This window comes from Harpia harpyja, chromosome 1, assembly GCF_026419915.1.
Source record: "Harpia harpyja isolate bHarHar1 chromosome 1, bHarHar1 primary haplotype, whole genome shotgun sequence".
In the NCBI taxonomy this organism is placed as follows: domain Eukaryota; kingdom Metazoa; phylum Chordata; class Aves; order Accipitriformes; family Accipitridae; genus Harpia; species Harpia harpyja.
Window position 1 is genome coordinate 55,269,996 of NC_068940.1, and position 18,962 is coordinate 55,288,957.

The following is an 18,962-nucleotide window of genomic DNA, read 5'->3' on the forward strand; positions in this document are numbered from 1 at the left end:
CCTCAGGCTGATGAAAGCCACTGTTACTGCAATTCAGCTCCTTCCTTAGTGTGGCACTGGTGCTTCACCGATCTTTTTCTCCCAGGTTAGGTCCCTGACCCAGGTTATTGTAGATCAGATCAGAGCCAGAGCAGGGACAAGCCAGAGACTGTAAATGAATAGTAGGTCCAGAGAAAAAGGCAGGACCATAAACCCAGCACTTTTTACTGGCTTAGACTGTCACAGACCTGCAGCCTCACCGCTCATCTGGAACACAGGAGGAGGCACATACCTCACCAGCATGATGTGAGGCAAACTTAAGGTTTGCATTGTGCTTTGAGCTCTTCAGATGAAATTTCTATAAAGGTATTGTTAATACTGTTTTAGGAACCACTCCAAATCTCTTTTGTTGGTTTAATGCATTGATTTAGCCTTTTGCAGTTTTTTTTTTTTAAATAAATGTCAACTGCAGTCTTTTATGATGAAGTCTCTTTTTGCACAGATTTAAATTAGAAACATGATCAACATGGGATACAGACACAAAAAAACATAGATACATTGCAGAAAAAAATAAAATAAAGGGTTTTTTTCTGTTTAAAAACTTGAATCCTTTATGTGCAATAAGCTTGCATATATTCTTGAAGCTGCTGTTGCTCTGATAAATAATGTCAGGGATAATTTGCCTCACTGTAAAAAATACAAAAACTGGGATAAAATTTAAATGGAAATGTAGATACATAACTCAAAATGTAACAGAAGCACTGATAAGGAAAAGGACACTATTTAGTCTGGCTGCCTTCAATTGAAACAATTCTCTGATGCTTCTTTCACATATCTGTTGACTTTTTATTGCTGTCTTTAATAGATGAATCACAACAAATGTTAACAGAAGCAATAGCAGGTCATATAAAGCCAAGTTATTAAAATTAGAGCTCTACCTCAGGTACCTAACGATGACTTTCACAGAACATTAATTTGTCCAATGTGTGCTACCATATAATGGAAAGCACCTATTTCACGTTAAGTTTTGACTTTTTTAGGCTTAATCTTAGACTCTGAAAATACTTAATGATTCTTTTGTTCTTTCCTTGTTTCTTTAATTCCAGTAAAAATGATGCCAAACCAGCAACCATACAGGCCAAGGAAAACATACACATGCATCACTGGAAATACATTATAAAAGAAGGAAATAGTCTCAGCATAAGCCAATGTAAGTAACACATGTTGTGAGGTGGATAAACCTGCTGATATGTTCTGCAGACCTTTGCTCTGCTCTGATATGCAGACTGAGGTGCTATCAGACTGCACCATACTTGTGCCCTGAATGCCCGAGTTTTATTTCCAAAGGAAACAGGGGTGTAGGGTGAGGAAGACATTTCACTTCTGGGTCTTATCATGATATGTGGCCTAGACATAGCCAAAGTTTGGGACAAGACAACTGAAAAATTCCTCTGAATCCAGCAATACAGGCTCTGCTGAAAAGATGTGAGAAGGATGGATATGTAAAAGAGTTCCTCTCCTATGGAGTGGTTTTACAGAACAGAAAGTAAAGAAGAATATTCTTCCAAAAGACCTCAAGGTCTGAAACTACCTCAGCTGATGCAGAGAGAGGGTAAAACTTTTTTAAAGATACATACTTCAGCATCTGCCCCTGCACCTCTGCAACAGCTACAGGGAAGGCAGCAGGCTCAGGTTTTACAACCATGAAACCACAGGGCGAGATGCTAACCCCAGACGGGGCTCTATGGATCATGTTTTCCTCACTGTATATCTGCTGGTAAGAGAAACATCTGACTCTGTGTTCTAATCCTCAGGGTAAGGATATTCAACCTTTTCCTTACTGATCAGTGAAAGGAGTTCTTGTTTATGAAAATATTTATCTGACTTCCAGCTAGCTGGAATTCGATGGGGATGTGCTGACTTGGCAGATGCCACTGACCAACTCCATTGTGCACAAAAGGGAAGTAGAAATGGCTCATTTACGAGCTTCCTGCCTACCCCAAACTGCTGTCTTTACCTGAAAGATTGTAAGTCACACTGTAAAATAAAGAAGTTGACTAAATTCAGTGAAGGATGAAATCAACAAAACTGCTAGGAACTCATGGACATCCTGTAAGCACAAAGGAACAGGTAAGAAAATTATTGGTCGGTGAATTATTCATTAATTGCTGATTCTGATGCATATGGTTTAAATTCTGTTCTGCTGTTTCTTGCTGTTGTTTACAGACTCTTTTGAGAATTGAACACCTAGTCTTCTGCAACATCTGTAACATCATTATACTTGGAGGGAATTTGAAAAAATTGCAAAGATCAGGGTCTGTATTTCTTCATATTTTGGAAAACAGATGGAGTTTAGGGTTATAGGAATGAGATACTATATCAATATAAGCTTTATTTTATTTTCAAAATTGCTTATATCAATAGCTTCTTATGCTACTTTCTCACCTATTTGTGAAAAAACCTGTATTTTCAAATCTGAGCAAACCCCATTTTCTTGTGACTTCTGATTGAGAAAAGAGCTTAGCAGCTATGGGTTAACTGACTGCTAATGCATTAAACATGCAGATGTAATGTATGGTTCTGCTCTAGCAAATGGTCTGAGTTTGCCTTCCTGTTGCACTAGCATTTTATGTAATACATTGCCATTGCAGAATGGCAATACATAGTGGAAATGATGTATCTCCAGGGATTTTAAATAATTCATTTCAGCAGGAAGGCCTTTACTATTAATAGAACAAATGATTTTTTTTTCTTTAAAGCAAAACCTGCTTGGAAATCAATTAAATATGCTTTTAATATAATATAATTGCCTGATTATTAGAAAAAAGCAGAGGGCTACAGTTGCATTGATATTAACTATAGTTTACATGTTTACCTGTGGCTAGAGTTCCGGATATTTAAAACATGTTTTATTCATGCCAGCTGCTATGGAATTTGTAAATAGTGTCTCGTTGTTTCCTTTCAAATCATGAACAGTACTTCCCCATTCTCTAATGGTCAGTGAAATGCCAGTTAAACCAGACTTCAAATTAATCAGGAGTCTAGACAATTTACAGCACTGTCCAAAGGATGTTGTGGCAGCATGTTTGCCCAGAAAGTGAAGGAAATAAATAAATAAAGATGGCATTTCTACACCATTTTGATGGCATAAATACCATCACCATGTCTAATCCTAGGGTAAAGGTTTCCAAAATGTGACTCAGTGTGAGAGTTTTCAGAGAAGAGTTATAAAATTTTTTTATGGCTCAAAACTTATAGACTTCTGATGGTAAACTAAAATAGTTCAATTTATTTAGCTTCTTACAGACAAGATGAAAGATGTTTTAATCAGCATCTCTAAGAAAGTGTGAAGGGGAATGACACCTGACACGAAACAATTCTTTCATCTATCAGGCATAGACACAAAGATCCTAAAGTTAAATGCTGAAGTCTACAGAATTCAAGCTGTAAATTAGGTGCAAATTCTTTACAGGAATGGCACTTAAACATTGGAAGACATGGCCAAAGGATATGGTAAATTTTCTATCATTTGAAGTCTTTAAAGCTAGATAAAATGTCTTCCTAGAAAACATGTTATACTGCTATCATTTTTCAGGTTAGCTGCAGAAGATGATTTGGTGAAATTTTATGACCTCTGTTAAGCAAGAGCTCAAACAGACCAATCATATACTTTTGAGGCTTCAAAATATATGAAACACAATAGTTAGGTATGATTCTACAGCAACAATAATGATAGGAAGTGAAATTATAGCCCCTATTATAGACTGAAGTCTATGAGGAAGTTCCCACTCCCTTTAATGAGATGAAAATTTAATCTATAATTATAAAAATCTTTGATATAATCATTGCATTTAAGCTTGGGATTATATGCAGACTGCTTTGCTCTACTTCACCCATTTTATTTTATTGCTATTATGTTTACCATTTTATTTTGTACTTCAGATTAGTTTTGAATTAACTTTCTATGATTTACGTTTTTTAAACACCTAGAGTTTGCAAATGTTATCTCTTCAAACAGTGCAGAGTTCCAAATGGAAATAAGAGAATGGACTTGCAAAAATCCTGTTTCTTCTTCTTGGTTTCATTTGGGTAAGAGTCAAATATTTCATTGATTATTTTTCAGAGAAGATGTGTATTTCTACTGCACGTCTCTGGTGAAGCTGGAAAATGGAGATCTCTACAAGTAAATTTTCTGGATTATTCTCAATCTTATCAACAGCTGAGTTCAGGTCAAGATTTCCACAAAGCCTCATAATTAAATTCACTTTGAATGGAGTCAGCACTTAACGCTGTGAATATTTGGTATTGTTGTGTATAGCTTCTCTACCACAGTTCTCCGTATCATTCAAACCTGAAAGACAGAACTGTCAGTTCTCCTTCCATACGGTCTTCTGAGCAGATGTGCACCGTCTGCTAATAGTTGTCCTGAAAGTATATGGATGGGTTTGGGACACTGGAGTCCTGAAGCAGTTGCTCAAGTCTAATCCTTTTCAGGAACAAAGAAGGCATTAGAAGCTGTGACTCATAACCCATTCCTAGAAATGGCTTTAAAGCAGGTATGAAGAACTGGAGATCTGTTGAGAATGTACAAGAATATCTTAGTACGGAAGATGAGAGGTCCAGTCCAAGTCTGTTAACTATATCAGCTCTATTCCACTGAAAATTAAAGCACATCACATAGATTGGTTTTTTTCTCTTTTTCTTTGTAACACGCTGACACAGCTTTGTGCAACAGAACAGAAACATCTATGATCCAGGTTCCACCCTTATTTTACTCTGGGGACATGCACAGAAGCAGGAGGTATCAGTCTTGCACTAAGGATACAACTGTTGCAGTTCTTTAAGGTTCAACTTAAAGCCTGCTGGAATTAATGGAAGGCCTTTCACTGACTTCAGTGGGCTTTGGATCAGAACCTCTGCTAGGGAGTTTTTGTCCTTGGCTTTCTTAAAAGATTTTACTGATGTGTGAATAGCATTAATCACCCATGAATGCTTGGTAAAGAGTGATCTGGTTTTTATGATATGGAAAATACCCTGCTGAAGCATGAAACCTTTTAATGAAGTCAAACGAAGTAAAACTTGCCCTCCATGACCTAAAGCTGAGCTCTTGAAATGTCATTTACTGGGATAATGCATTCCCCATCTGTCATTCTGGGCTTTTTCTTGCCACAGGTGAACTAATGCAGCCTTGGAGGTGTGCCATGGTTACTAGTATCTGGTTTTTTACTAGAGGCGAGAGATAGGAATTCTTATTAGCAAATGTTAATTTTGCCCACCTCATGGCAACAACAGAAAATAAGCAGATCTTTGTCCCTGAATTTATGTAATTTGGTTTTCCTGACACCTAAGTCAACTGTATATCCTTAATCTTATCCTTGAGAAACCACTGGCATCACAAATTGGAGCTTGTTATTCAATGTAAAACTAATTATTGATTTGTCTGAAGTCAGTGAATGTAGAAAACTGAAATATAAAAACCTTTTGACAGAGGCTTTGCTACTTCCTTTAGTCTTGACCGTCTTGGTATGTTAGGAATAGGGATGTAATGCTAATGAAAACAATTCACACTAAATTTTTGTTCTTGTGCTTGTTTGTTACCTTATGGATACACAATACTGCAGATATTTTTACTTCAAAGCTCACCTGAAATTCTGACTGATTGGACAGTAACTCTGTTTTTATGTAAGTAATCAGCGGTCTCCCGTCTACCAGCATCGAGTGAGGTCTCATAGAGTTCAATAATGAGTCTTGTGCTGTATTTATATATAAATGAAACTCCTGAGAATCATGATAAAACTCCGGTTCACACAGTTCATATAGTAGCAATTTATTGCCTGGCTGCAGATTTTTTAAATCTCTCTGGCACTACAGGGTTATTACAGTAAGTTAGAAAGACAGGTATTCTAAGTATGAACTTGCTGTTAAGATCTCAAAAATACTGAGTACTCTTGAATTGAAGCTTTGATGAGAAATAAATCCTTCTTGTGACATTTTTATGCCATGTAGAGACGTGGAAGTGTGAGCAACAGCACCTGGCAAGCAAGCTGTCTTCTTTAAAAGCAAGCAAACCAGCTGCTCATCAGGTTGGAGAAGGATTTAGCAGGAAATAAAAGTCTACTCAAATGTTCATTGCTCAGATCTGCAAGAGAAAACTCATACTTTATGATTTGCCCTCTGGATACTGAGAAAAATTGTATTTATATCTTCTGTATTTTGAGACACCATGAAGAGTTTATATTTGAAAACAGGACTCATTTTCAAGTGAACAATCTACTTAGCAGATCCATTTCTGTTCATATTGGTTCTCTCATTTACAGAATGTAACCAGATAAGTAACAAAATCAACTTCCTTATGGAGAATAAACAAAATTTGATAGAAATCTTCTGTTTCAGGATACAGTAGGGGTAGAATTTCTGGATTTGCTTTGTATGGGTCCCTCCTGTCCCTATTCTTGCATGTGCATCAGACAGATCATCTCATTTAATAAGCCTCACATATATTTGCTTTCTGATTACATGAACCAGCTGTGTTTTAAGCACACTGACTAGATTAAGAAATTTTTACCTCAGCAGAGCAACGCTAACCAAAATGTTTCTCGCTCTTCAAAGCCCTAGATAGGTAGTAGTCTCATAAAACACTGGGAAGAAAAAAAATTGTTGGGCCCCAAATGTAGGTGAGCTGATGCAAGGCTGGGATACTTAACTGTGTACATATTTTCCAAGTGGGCAAGATATCTCATCTGGTCCCTTCAGAAAATAATTTATTTAGTTTTACAGCTGCCTAAATCAGCCAGCTATGACTCCATAGGAAACATGCCATACCTCCCCAAAATAGAAGCATTTAGCAGCAGAAGGGAACCTAACTGTAGGTCTTCTTTAGCTTCCATTTAGCAATAAGAGAAATAAATCCAAATGCAACAGCATGCAAGAAAGATGCATATATCAGTATATACCCCTGCCAACCTCCAAAAGCCTGAAAAGTGTTTGGATGTATCACCTATATATTTTTTAGATTATCTGGCATTTTGCAAATAATTTTATGACAATTTCACTTCAATGCATCCAGTGTAATTGTGAGTACTGAGAGTCTCAGTCAAATGGCATTGTAATGCACTGGAAAGGTTTCCTTTTGATGCCTTGAAATGATAACTGTCAAGGATCTATTTTAATATTTAGGTAGATAATACTGTGACAGCTACTATCCTTCACCTTTTGGCTTGGTTCCCAAGGAGACTTCCCTTTTTATATTTCATTTGTTATTCGTTTTGGTTTGCTGCTTATGAATTATCAAATCCAGATTAATCTATCCCATCCACCTGACCCTCCTGCCAACAAAACTGTTCTCATACCCTGCTGCAACCTCCATGTTTGCACATGTGACAACCAGGGAATGAAAACAGAGTGCTGTAATGACCACAGAGAGAAAGCTGCCTGGAAACATTGATTGCTTCTTGCAGTGCTCCCCTCAGTTATTTAAATAGTATTATACTACCTCAAAGATTTGTAAACTGAGATACAGAGAGATGAAGATCCTGCCTGTGCTGTACCAAAAACTAAATAAGCTAGAGCTACGCGCCTTCAATAATATTCTCTGTCTCAGATGCCTGTCAAACAAACACTTTAGCATCTGCTCATCTTTGCAGAACAGCTCTTCCGATTTGACTGGACTGCAGGGTAAATTTAAATTTGAAGACATTCTCATTTGCAGACTAAAGACTTACGGCATGATATTTAGTTATCTGTGCATCAGGCTCTACTGCCATTTAAGACACTGTACGGTATCCCTCCTGGCTTCCAGCTGCTGCTCCAGAATGGTGCAGGTTTATCCTACGTCCCATGTTATCTATCAGCCCAGATGTCTCTGATGCCCTCGAGCATCTACAGTGACACCTGTATTAGCCCAGCTGTGATCACACTAGAATGAGGATTCCAGAACAACATGAATTGATGCAATAGAGGGAGAGAATAGTTTTTGTTAACTCCTAGGAGTGCTATCAGCAAGCAGAACCCCATCTACTGTACTTTTTATTTCCTAAATTGCACTCATGTCTTCAGAGGGATGGAGACCATCAAGATACAAAATGCTACAAGCTACAAGTAATGCAATCAAACAGCCTACAACTTACCTGCAGTACTATGTCCCGTCCATTCCGTGTGATGTTAACAGTATGGGGCTGTCCATTAGCCATGTTTCTGTGGTCGACATCAATGTTATATGGCTCTTTGGTGCCTCCTAGGCTGTACCGAATTTGCAGATTCCCTAGTGAAAGAAATGCGAAAAGCACCCTCAGGTGTTTTGGTCTTTATTCACCAGCTATTTTCCCCTCTTTACTTTCACATACAACTGTTATCATTTTACACTTAAATTGCTCTCAGAGCTGGTCTCTGCAGTAGGAGAAGAGCTAGTGTTTGAGACTATAAAGCTACTGGGCTGAAAACTGCTTCTAGTTTATAACCCAGAAGCATGACAATGACCAGCATCTCAAAACCAAAGTGTTTGTAAACACTCTAGATTGCAAACCAAACAAATTGGAGCTATGCCTTGAACAATATAGACAATTGGTACAAATTTGAGAACATCAAGTAGCACTTGTGATTATTAACCTTGCTGCAGTAAAATTCTTTGAAGTTATACAAAACATGATGTTTTCTAAAGAATAAACCATTGATATGCATTGAATAAAGGCAAAATTACAACAACTTAACACTGACACAATCTACACAAGGGACTTTCTTGCTCTCACATTTCATTGTTGTTGACAGGTGACCGTCTGGACTTTTATGGAAGTTTAATAATATACGGTGAAATGAAAACTTCAGGTTATACTGTTAGAAAAGTATAGTCAAAAGTGGTTAATTGATATTCATGACATACTGCCAGACAGATTTTTCTTTTCTAAACAAAAGTGAAGTGTCTGCTCTTCATAACAAATGTTAGTATTTGATTAAAAGGAACGATGTTTGAAAAGGGAAATGCAGACCCCATTATTGATCAAAACTGGAAATATTCTGGCCCAAAAGAGCAGCCTTAGACCTTTATAACTATAGTTATAAAGGGTATGATGTGGGATTTCTCTCATGCACCTTCTTTCTTCCCCATGAAGTGAAAAAAATGAGTGGCATGTGGAATACTCATTAACTTACCCCATTAAAGAGAACAGTAGTAAAATCACCCTAATTATGATTTTCATGCGACACTAAGGCATTATTTGGAATCAAAGTATATTCAGTTTATATACAGTTTTAATACTGTAACAGCAAATGGTCCATATCCAACCTTCAACCATCACCAAAATGTTTAGGACCTTATATACTGTGCTACATCCATATTTTAGCCACCTCAGTGGGTATCCAGATTTTCAGAACAGTACATTACACTTTCCATGGACTATTGGTGATATTGCCATGAGTTCAGCAATCAAGGTGCCTACATATGGTTGCCTGCTTGTCCCCTCCGTAATGCTTCTTCATGGCATGGATCTGACTGTTATAGCAGGTTTTTTTTTTTTTTCCATTTTGTTTTTAGAGGGAGTGTTGACTAATGAAATCCCACTAAATTGAACAGTTATATCAGTACAAAATCTAGTACAGCAGAATACAGGTTCAGGTCCCACGTACTTTACTTTTACATGACAAGGGTGAAGAGACCTTCTCATTAGTTCAGAGCTTCAGCTGAATGCCAGCCTGGTGTTATTATCAATTGTGCCTTCAATGGAGAGAGCCCAGAGCAGTTGCTTACCAGATGGCTTGACAAGCACAGCCATGAAGTCCTGGGTATAGGAGCTGATGTACAATAAGACACAAGGCGACTTGGTGGTACTGAAGCTGAAGCTGAGCTCTTCTTTATTCAAGTTGAGGTCAGGTGCTGTGGTCTCAGGATCTGTAGAACTCAAAAGTGTTCGGCTAACTAAATCTTTCATGCTAGTCCCTGGGGAGTGGAAGTTGTAACGAAGCCACATTCCCTCTTCAAAAAATGCTCCAACATCTTAAACATAAGGAAAAAAAAAGAAAAAGAATAAGATAAATTAAACGTGCTAACACATTTTGGATGAAACATATTACTATTGACTTGATCAGTACTAATCTGTGCATGTTTCTACTGCTGTATTATTTAAGCCCTTTTTGCCAATATTTTTAGGTCAAGAGCCTCACTATTTTCCAAGGAGAATGAAAAGGACCATCTCCATTTTATTGGTGGGTACCTGGATTCACAGAGCAAAGGAAAGATTTCCTTTGGGTCACACAGAAGGTCTATGCCTATATCTCGTATCAGTACTACAGACCAGAAGAACCATGCTTTAGATTTATTCTCATTGAAGTCTTGCAGTAGATAATGCTCCAAAGAAGGAGATACAAGGAAGAGAGATTTAAGGGACACAGTAAGCAAACACTGTCAAGAAAAAGGAAAACCAGCAATTCTGACCAGCAAATTTGAGTGGATTTGGAAGTACCTCACAAAGGAATTGATGCCAATTCTAGCACCTGAAAGATTTGAAATAGGATTGGACACAATGCTAGAAAGTTATCCACTGCTAGCACAATCCTTCATGAGAACTGCATGACCAGGATGCCCTTATGGGAGATAAAATTAACTAGGGAGCTTGACTCAGTGGGGAACAAGGCAAGAGACACCTGAACTGCAGCTCCCACGAGGTGCTACCCAGACAAAATTTTCAAACCGATCTGAGACAAAATGCCATATTTCAACACTCCTGACAGAAAATAAAACTACTTTTGGCAGAATTAATGCTTTCAGCTGAAAAAGCATTGTTATTACTTCTCATAATAATGCAGTCCTGCCTATTTCTTAACATTAAAAACATAATTCAAGGTTGACATTCTTACAGCGAAGGCTGACTTTGACAGCCTCCTACGGGAAACACAGCACAGTTGCCTACCATTGGTAGTCTATAACCTACACTGGACTGGCTTCCTATGGCAGTCAGTGACATTGTGGTCTTGGATAGGCTTTGCTGTCTGGGACAACATCATTAAAGGAAATTTTTAAATTACATGTGAACTTAATTGAGAAGGTATGTTCATAAACATTTCATAAGGTGTTAAAGAATGATGAATAAAGATTATGAGCACAGCATATGAGTACTGTATTCAAAGAACAGTTATAAGCAATGCTTAAAGATGTGACCAGTCTTTAAAAAAATCTTTCATCATTTACTACCTTCCTACATGATGCAAAGTTGCCACACATTGGTACAAAGTTGCCCATCCAAACTTCTGAAAAATCAACATACTATCTCTATTTTAGAAGAAATTTTAATTTTTATTCCCTTTTAGCATTTGGAGTCTTCACACAATTCTAAGCAAAGTCTTTGTCTCAAAACATATGAAGCAAGATGACCATTTTACAAGCTGTGCAGTGACACAGAGCAAGTCAGGAAAGAGACTGCAGACTTTATTTAGAGTAGCCGAGCAGAGAAAAGATAAGAAGATGGGTAAAATTATAACAGAATTTATTGATGCTCCTTCCCAGAACTTTGCTAAATCTAGTGCTGGAAAAGCTTTATGTTTTCGTGTCACCATACAAAAATTTTCCAAAACTCAAAATATCATAGTCACTGTCACCGTGCGGCTGTATAAAACATGGAGTCAAGTTGTGGTCCCAAGGTGCTATAAATAATTCGATCATTCTGATAGATTTATAGCTGTCATTTTATAGGAGAAACCTTAAATCATCCTGAAACAGTTATGGGAGAGGCAATTCAGTTTAACAACTATATTTTGCAGTAGACTCAACTTAAGTACTCCCGGATTAAAAGTGAAGGGTTCTATCCTGAAAATACTTCCCCAAATTGTGATGCCTTCTGCCGTTAACAGCAGTGTTGAAAATAAGTGTTAGCACTTACAAATCTAAAGCAGTATACACTGTAGCTCTAAGTATTTGCAAGACTGACTTAAAAATATCCCTGTGACCGCTAATTTATTCTTCTTCAACCTCTACTTGTAGCTCATGCAAGCTGCTCCTCAGGCAGATGCTGTATCAATTATGCTGCTGCGGCGCTGGCAGAACTGCTGGCCAGAGCCAGCGTGCTGGGTCCCAGCACGCCAGGCAGCCCTGCCATTTGACACTGCCATTCTGCTGGCGGGGACTGCAGCCCCTGCGGAAGCTCTGTGTACGCACACAGCATACTGATGCAAAATTATGTTTGCCTCTGGCCTGTTTACTGCTTGTCATGCCTTTTATTTTAGGAGTGATCTTCGGGATTGCCTGGCGCTATGCTTGCCCAGGGCCTCATGCACTGGGAATAGTGGGACCTTCAGTCCTGACCTCAGCGCTGCTCTGGGGCTGAACTCGAAAGAGTGCAATGCATTTTCCACAGCTGTAAATGTTAAGAATTGCTACTTTAAATGTTCATTACTACAAAGAAAGCTTTAAGTAAATGGTGCTCTCTGAAATGGTAAGATTTTTTTTTTCCCAAAAGGGTTTCATGACAGAGCAAAGAATGTTCTGTATGTTTAACTTGATTTGTGCTGAGAAAATAAATTTCGGTATAGCTGTATTGTTACAGGCATACAAGCTATTGTAATGAGCCTGGAAATTGTCCTCACATGCATACCACCTCTTTCAAGAGGAAGGGTAAGAGGAAGGTTCACTTTGGCTGTTTGAGTGTATAGGCCCTCAACAGGAAGATACTGAATCCCCTCAAGTTCCAGCTCAGCAAAGAAAGAGGTTGATGCACACGATTATGCTCTTTATTGAATGAAGCTGAAGTCCTTGCAGCAGGGCTGCAAAGTGCTCAGCAGCTCACAGGAGCAGGCTGTTTAAAGTGTTAGAAAATATTAGAAAAAGCTAAAGGATAATTTTCTCTATATTGAATGCAGGTATAAGATGACTTGGAAATGCTGAGGGCTGATCAATGAAAAAACTATTTACTTGGAGGTCACAAGTGTATCATCTTCCTGAAGCTCTGATAGAAGGAATATTGAAGTCCTTCATTCAGAAAACCATTCAAGTTGCCTGAATAAAATGGGTAAAATGCAGCACAAACCCTGCTGCTGAAATGTTGATGATGTTTCCATGCACTACCCTCTGCTTTCTTTTGTAATATTTCAAATGCTATCTGAAAAGATGAGTCTTGGGGGATCAGGCATAAGGCATAGTGAAGGGGTTCCTCTGCAAATTGCCCTTTCAAGGCAGAAGACTTGGGGAAATAAATGTGGTGGCAACAGATCAGTTTTCTTTGGAAAGCAGTACCTGTTTCTATACAAATATGCAGTGTGGTCATCCTCTGTTGACAGACTTTGCAAATACATACAGTTTGGGCTTGCTTTGTAGAGGAACCCAGAACAGATTTGTGGATCATTAGAAATGATTTTATCAAGCGAGATGCATATCCCCAGTGTGAACTGCACATAATTTACAAAAGTGTCCAGCTTCAATTTGAAAATGGATGAAGCAAAAGCTGATCCAAAACTTCCACAAAAAATGCACATGTACCCAGAACTGACAAACTTATTTTGAAGGTTACAGTTCTTTGGTCATCTCCCCAGTCTCCCTCTCCGCACTCAGCTACTTTTACTTTTGTACACTCTCATGTCTGGGATCAAGAGTATTGAAAGGCTGGATGAAAAAGCCAAATAGCTAAAAAAACCCCCATTTTTCTTACAAAAAATCCACAATCTCATGACATTTCTGGGCAGTGTTGCAGACCTAAGAACCTCCTTTGAATTCTCCTTTGCTGCTGGTTTAACATTAGTGAAATGTCAGTATTGATCCTTCTCTACTCAGGTAGTTATAACGATTCTCGTGGCCAAACACTCAGTCACACCCAGAACTTGTCTTCTTTCTCCATTACTTTTTCCTCACCTGTGAAGAGCATTGCCAGCATTGCACAGGTATGGCTGAACACATCTTCAGCAAGATTTTCTAGCTGGAGGCATATATAAAAGATACAGAACTCAGCAGGCTTTAGGGCAATTGAATTTGCTCTGCGCTGACAGTTGGGATACGAATGTTAATAGGGACTGTCATGAATCAAGTTCAAGATATTACTCCTAATAAATAGAGAAGCAACAGATCTGTGGAGCTACCACTGCCCCCCCCCCCCCAAACCAAACCAAACCCCACAACAAAACAAACAACAAACCCCCAACAAACCAACCCCAAACCCCAACAAAACCAACCAAACAACCCAACAATTTCAACACAGGAGCTTTTCAAGAGTGGCACTGCAAGAGGTGGAATCTACCTTCTGCAGTAGGACAGCTATCACTGTCTCACAACAGCCATTTCACATTTTTCGAAGTAAACTCAAGACCTAGTTTGTGTCACCTTTCATCTGGGGACCAAGGAAAAACAATGCTGGTTACTTCTCTGGTATAACTCTGTCTTTTTTGAGGCTGGGCCTTCAAAAAAATCTTATTAATGGGCAGTAACAGGGTAAAATCCCTGCCTCAGAGAAACTGGAGACAAAACCTTGACAACTATGAAACCTGGCTATGACACATGAAAAATGCAGCAGAGAAAGATTCTTGCTTCTTTGTTTCACAAAGCTGACTGAAATGCCACCTTAGAGCTGTAAGCATGTCCCTTCTAGAGGCCCTAAATGTATCCTTGGCCCTGCTCAGATTTGGTAAATTAAAAATATTACTCTTGCCAGTGCTCAATGCTATGTCTTCCCTGCACAGAGTTCTGGATGTGGAAAGCAGAATTTTCAAAATCCTAAGCAAGGACAGTCACTGGAGGCATTCTGACACCCGATGCATGTACAAAAATTGTTAGGGCAATTTAGGCAGTTGAACAAAAACTCTTTCCTGGTGCATAACTTTCCTTCCTTTTTGATTTCTCATATAGTTATGAATATTAAATACAGATTAAGTAGATCTTGCTTGTCTGCCTTGTGGCTAAAAATGTGCTAGAGAGCACCAGAAATTGCAGCTACTTAGAGGCTGTGGTCACAAAGATTAAGAATGTTTGCTGAGATACATCCTGGCCATAGGGCATCAGTAAAGGGTCAGAATCTCACAGCTGTTGATCTGGAAGACAACTTACTTTGAGTGCTCTGAAGATGGTAATGCTTATCATTTATCAGGTTAGCTCACTCAACATTTTATTTTACCTTCAGGCTCATAGTATTTAGTTTGTGAAACCAAGAAGTAGGGATTTAAAGGTTTTGTCCTACATCCTCAAGTCTCATATTCTGGCTGCCATTACTGTAATAATTTGTGATGCATGTTTGAATTTTCTGCGTGTAGAGTAAAACAGCAAAATACAGCAATTGCTTGTTGGCATTAATAGAATACAAACCCACCGAGGGTTTGCTGCTTCTATATGAATATAGCGGTACTCAGTATAAAAAAAGCTTTCTTGAACAAATGACCATCAGAGTTGGGGGATATGTAAAATAATGTGCACCAGTGAAACTATGGGGCCTGATCATAAATCCATGCAAAGTTTCATGCTACCTTCAGTAGAACAGGATGAGTGCCACAGAAGATGGGGTATAAGCCACCTGATTCACTACACCTTCAAGCCTCACTAGTCAATGCCAACAGGTAGATTCTGCTGGGAAGCAGTTTGGCATACCTAAGCAAGGCAGAGCTCTGAACCGTCTTTTGCAATGGCACTGTGAAGCAGGTGCCTTTTATTCTACCTTGCTATACCTGGACAGAAGTGCACATGCCAAGGAAAGCCTAAAAATGTCAGGAAAATCATAGTTGTGCTTCATTCTGCACTGATGTGAAATTACTATAAATCTTTCTATAGCTACAGCTGTTTGAAGTGGTGTCTAGGACAGCAGACTCAGAATAATGGAATGGCAACCCGTGCTGTGTATTCTCTGTTGCATCGAAATGAAAAGCCAGCTCCCTTTCCAATGGAAATATGCATAACGGTTAAAAAACCCCACCAAATAAAACAGGATGGATGAAGAAAAATGTAATGTCAAATATACAACAGACCAGGTTTCATGATTTCCTGCCAGGGAGTCTTTGGAGGTGCTCTTTAGGTAACCTCAGAGAAAAACTTGCAGCTTTGCAAGAGCCATTTGAGAAATATTAGACTGTCATTTGATGATCGTACAGTATTCAGAGTGACAACTTTGATAGGTGAGATCTGGCTTCAATTCCTTCCTGTACCACAGGTACCCATGCTAAAAGTAAGCAGTTCCTTACTTTTCTCATTATCTCGTTTGCTTTCTGCATTACCACAATAAAAACATCTTCTCGCATCACAGAGCTATTGTAAGGATAAATACCTTAGCAGCTTTTGAGGTGCCAATACTACACCAATAGCATGCAGGTGTATAAATATTGCACACTGATGTCTGGTGCAAGAACCTCAAATCTTTCAGTTGCCTTTGCACAGACATGCAGCAACCGGCAATGTTGCTGAAGCTGCTCCACTCGTCTTTCCTAAAACATCTGCGTTCAGTGAGCAATGACACCAGAGCAGGCCTAGTATAGTTAGCTGACAAAGAAATTGAAAGTTTATTACATTTTCTGAGCCAGGTCTTAGTATTTTTTAACTTATTACCCTGATTTATTTGCTTTCTGTATACAGAACAAGAAATCCTTGCATTTTATAAGTAGTTTATTATGAATGGTAAGTGGGCTGGCAAGTTCAGTTTATAATCAGGTTGCTATCTCTTTGAGATATGTAAGTAGTATGGGGAAGGTTTGTTCTGCTTTGAAAAGAAAAAAAACATTTTTTTTCCAATAAAAGAATTCTTGCAACTTAAGTGAAATGCAATTTGCAAAGCACTAAAGCACAACTGTGCATGTTTAGTAAGGCAGTATTGACAGGGCAGCAGAATGGAATAGCTTTACAGAGTATATATATTTTTTGTGAGTATGTATATTTACTCAATAGAGGCTAACACCCAAGTCCTGAAGTTGGATCTACAGGTAGAAAAACCTGACTGCAACATTCAGACTTACCAGACTGGAAGCCTATCATTCCCAACCCAAGGAAAATTTCTGATACAATTTTCGGCTAACAGATCACTATCATGTTGTGTATAGCAGAATTTTTTTGGGGGTGGGAGGGAATTGTTGCCTTGATTTTCCAGGTTCTGGGATTATGAACAATGAAAACTTGAAGTTGGTTACCTTAAACCACTTGAACAATCACAACCCCATTACTTACAGCAAAGCAATGAAATGTATTTGCAACCAGCAAAGTAAAGGGAATTGAATGGGTATAGCCAGGGCAGAATTTGGAGGTGGTCAAGTGTCAGTCTAAGCATCTGTGGAAGGGTGCAGAGCTGCTTCACCCATGTGCCATAGCACCATATGTCTTTTTTGCATCCATTCAGCCTAGTAAAAAGCTGATTTTTTCTCTTCAAGGAAGAGAAGGGAGCAAGAAAGGAAGGAAATCTGACCATGACAATACTACTGTAAGGGCTTTCAGGGTTCATGCAGATATAAACCCAAACCTGAAGGAGTTTAGTTTGGACATTGGCATAAGGATTGCAATAATTCACACTGTGAATCTGAGCTTTACTTGAAAGAAAGAAAAAAGTGTATACACTGTGCTCATCTCCTTGGTGTTTCTTGATGCAAATTGAGTAAGTGCATAGAAATTGGAAGCTTTGAATTTACCCTTCCAGCATACCTGAAGGCACATGAGTCACAGCATCAGCTATTTAATTTTTTTTTGGCCATGATCTCTTGGTGGTGGGCAATTTCTTCTCCTACTGTTGATCCACAGCACTTCAATACCCAAAGGAGGAATGCTTTCTCCCTGGGGGATCCCCCACATCACAGTGCTGCCACATGCTCTGCATAGCCATTCCAGCATTTGACCTTCGCTCTTTTTGTTTAAAGGAAGGAAAGAGTTTGTTTTTTAAAGGAATGAAAATTAATTCTTTTCTCAGAAATGCTTTTATGATGCTAGGACAGCTGTGGGAGTTAAAAAAAAGAGAATTTATGCTTAAGCAAAGGACAGGGAAAGGTCAGAAAGCAATCTGTAGGACTGCAGAAACACTGCAGCTATTCCTCAGAACAATTTCTCTAAGCAATGAAAGGAGAAGACAGACAATTGCATATGCCCCAAATACAAAACAAAAATAAAGTTAAAATAGATGTCAGACTGCATTTTTGCACTTTTTTTGTCCTTGTAAAAAAACCAGTCTAATTTCCAGGCCACTACCACATCAATCACATAATGATCTGCTGCTAATAAGGCTGGAGACAATGCAATTTCTTGTCAGTCATCAGTCAGTGGCTCTAAGGATGGATTTCATCAGCAAAAGAATCCACAGTACGCCAGGCCTGTTTTTATTGTGAGATGCGTTTATTACTTATGAACCATTGTATGGCAATTTCCTTATAGTAATGATGTTTTTTTTAGTTTGATTTTTCCTATCACTTCTTCTGCTAGCAGTTTCGGTACATAACCAACCCCAAAAAGTTTACCATGGGGAAGTGGCTTGAATATTGAAATAAAATTTTTGGATAAGAAAAGCTTCCTGTGGCAAATTAAAATCAACAGGAAGAGAAGACTGTGGTATATTGAAAGGTATTACATTATGCCACCTTTCAATCCTGCTGAATAGCATATTTTTCTGGTAATATCTCATATTGGTTTGAATGTGATGACTTAAAAAGTCAGGCACTATTGATTATCAAAACAACAGAGCTACTTGGCCTGGAAGATTTACTTAGAGGAGTAAAATAACGAAACCTAGTCCTAGTTTACCGTGCAGAGCACTAACCTTGTTATTTCTTGGCAGCTGATGTGAATTCCCAGTGAAGGTAACAAAAGAAAGTATTCTTGCTTGCCTCATATTAGACTCACCCAACATCACGGCATCCAGCTGCACACTGTGGTGCAGGTTAGAAAATCACAAGTGACAGAGCAGTATTCAATTATGTCCTTGCTATAAAGAATGGAATTGGTTGAAAACAGAGAATATAGTCTTTAAAAACATGTTCACAGACATTTCAGTGCTTTTTGAGAGGGAAAAGTGTCAAAGTGTTAATGAAAAACTGAAATATCAGAGTTGCGACGTTCTCATCCACAT

The 18,962-nt window shown here is 38.5% G+C and overlaps 1 protein-coding gene across 3 annotated transcripts in view; it reads right to left on the reverse strand.

Moving 5' to 3' along the window:
• Positions 1–18,962, reverse strand: part of CNTNAP2 (contactin associated protein 2) — a 1,249,274-nt gene that overhangs the window by 85,278 nt on the left and 1,145,034 nt on the right. For all 3 annotated transcript variants that reach the window (XM_052795237.1, XM_052795244.1, XM_052795253.1), the window contains 2 exons: positions 9,719–9,964; positions 8,106–8,239 (listed from right to left, as the gene is read on the reverse strand). In XM_052795237.1, the coding sequence (XP_052651197.1) occupies positions 8,106–8,239; positions 9,719–9,964 (380 nt within the window). The remainder of the gene's footprint in view (positions 1–8,105; positions 8,240–9,718; positions 9,965–18,962) is intronic.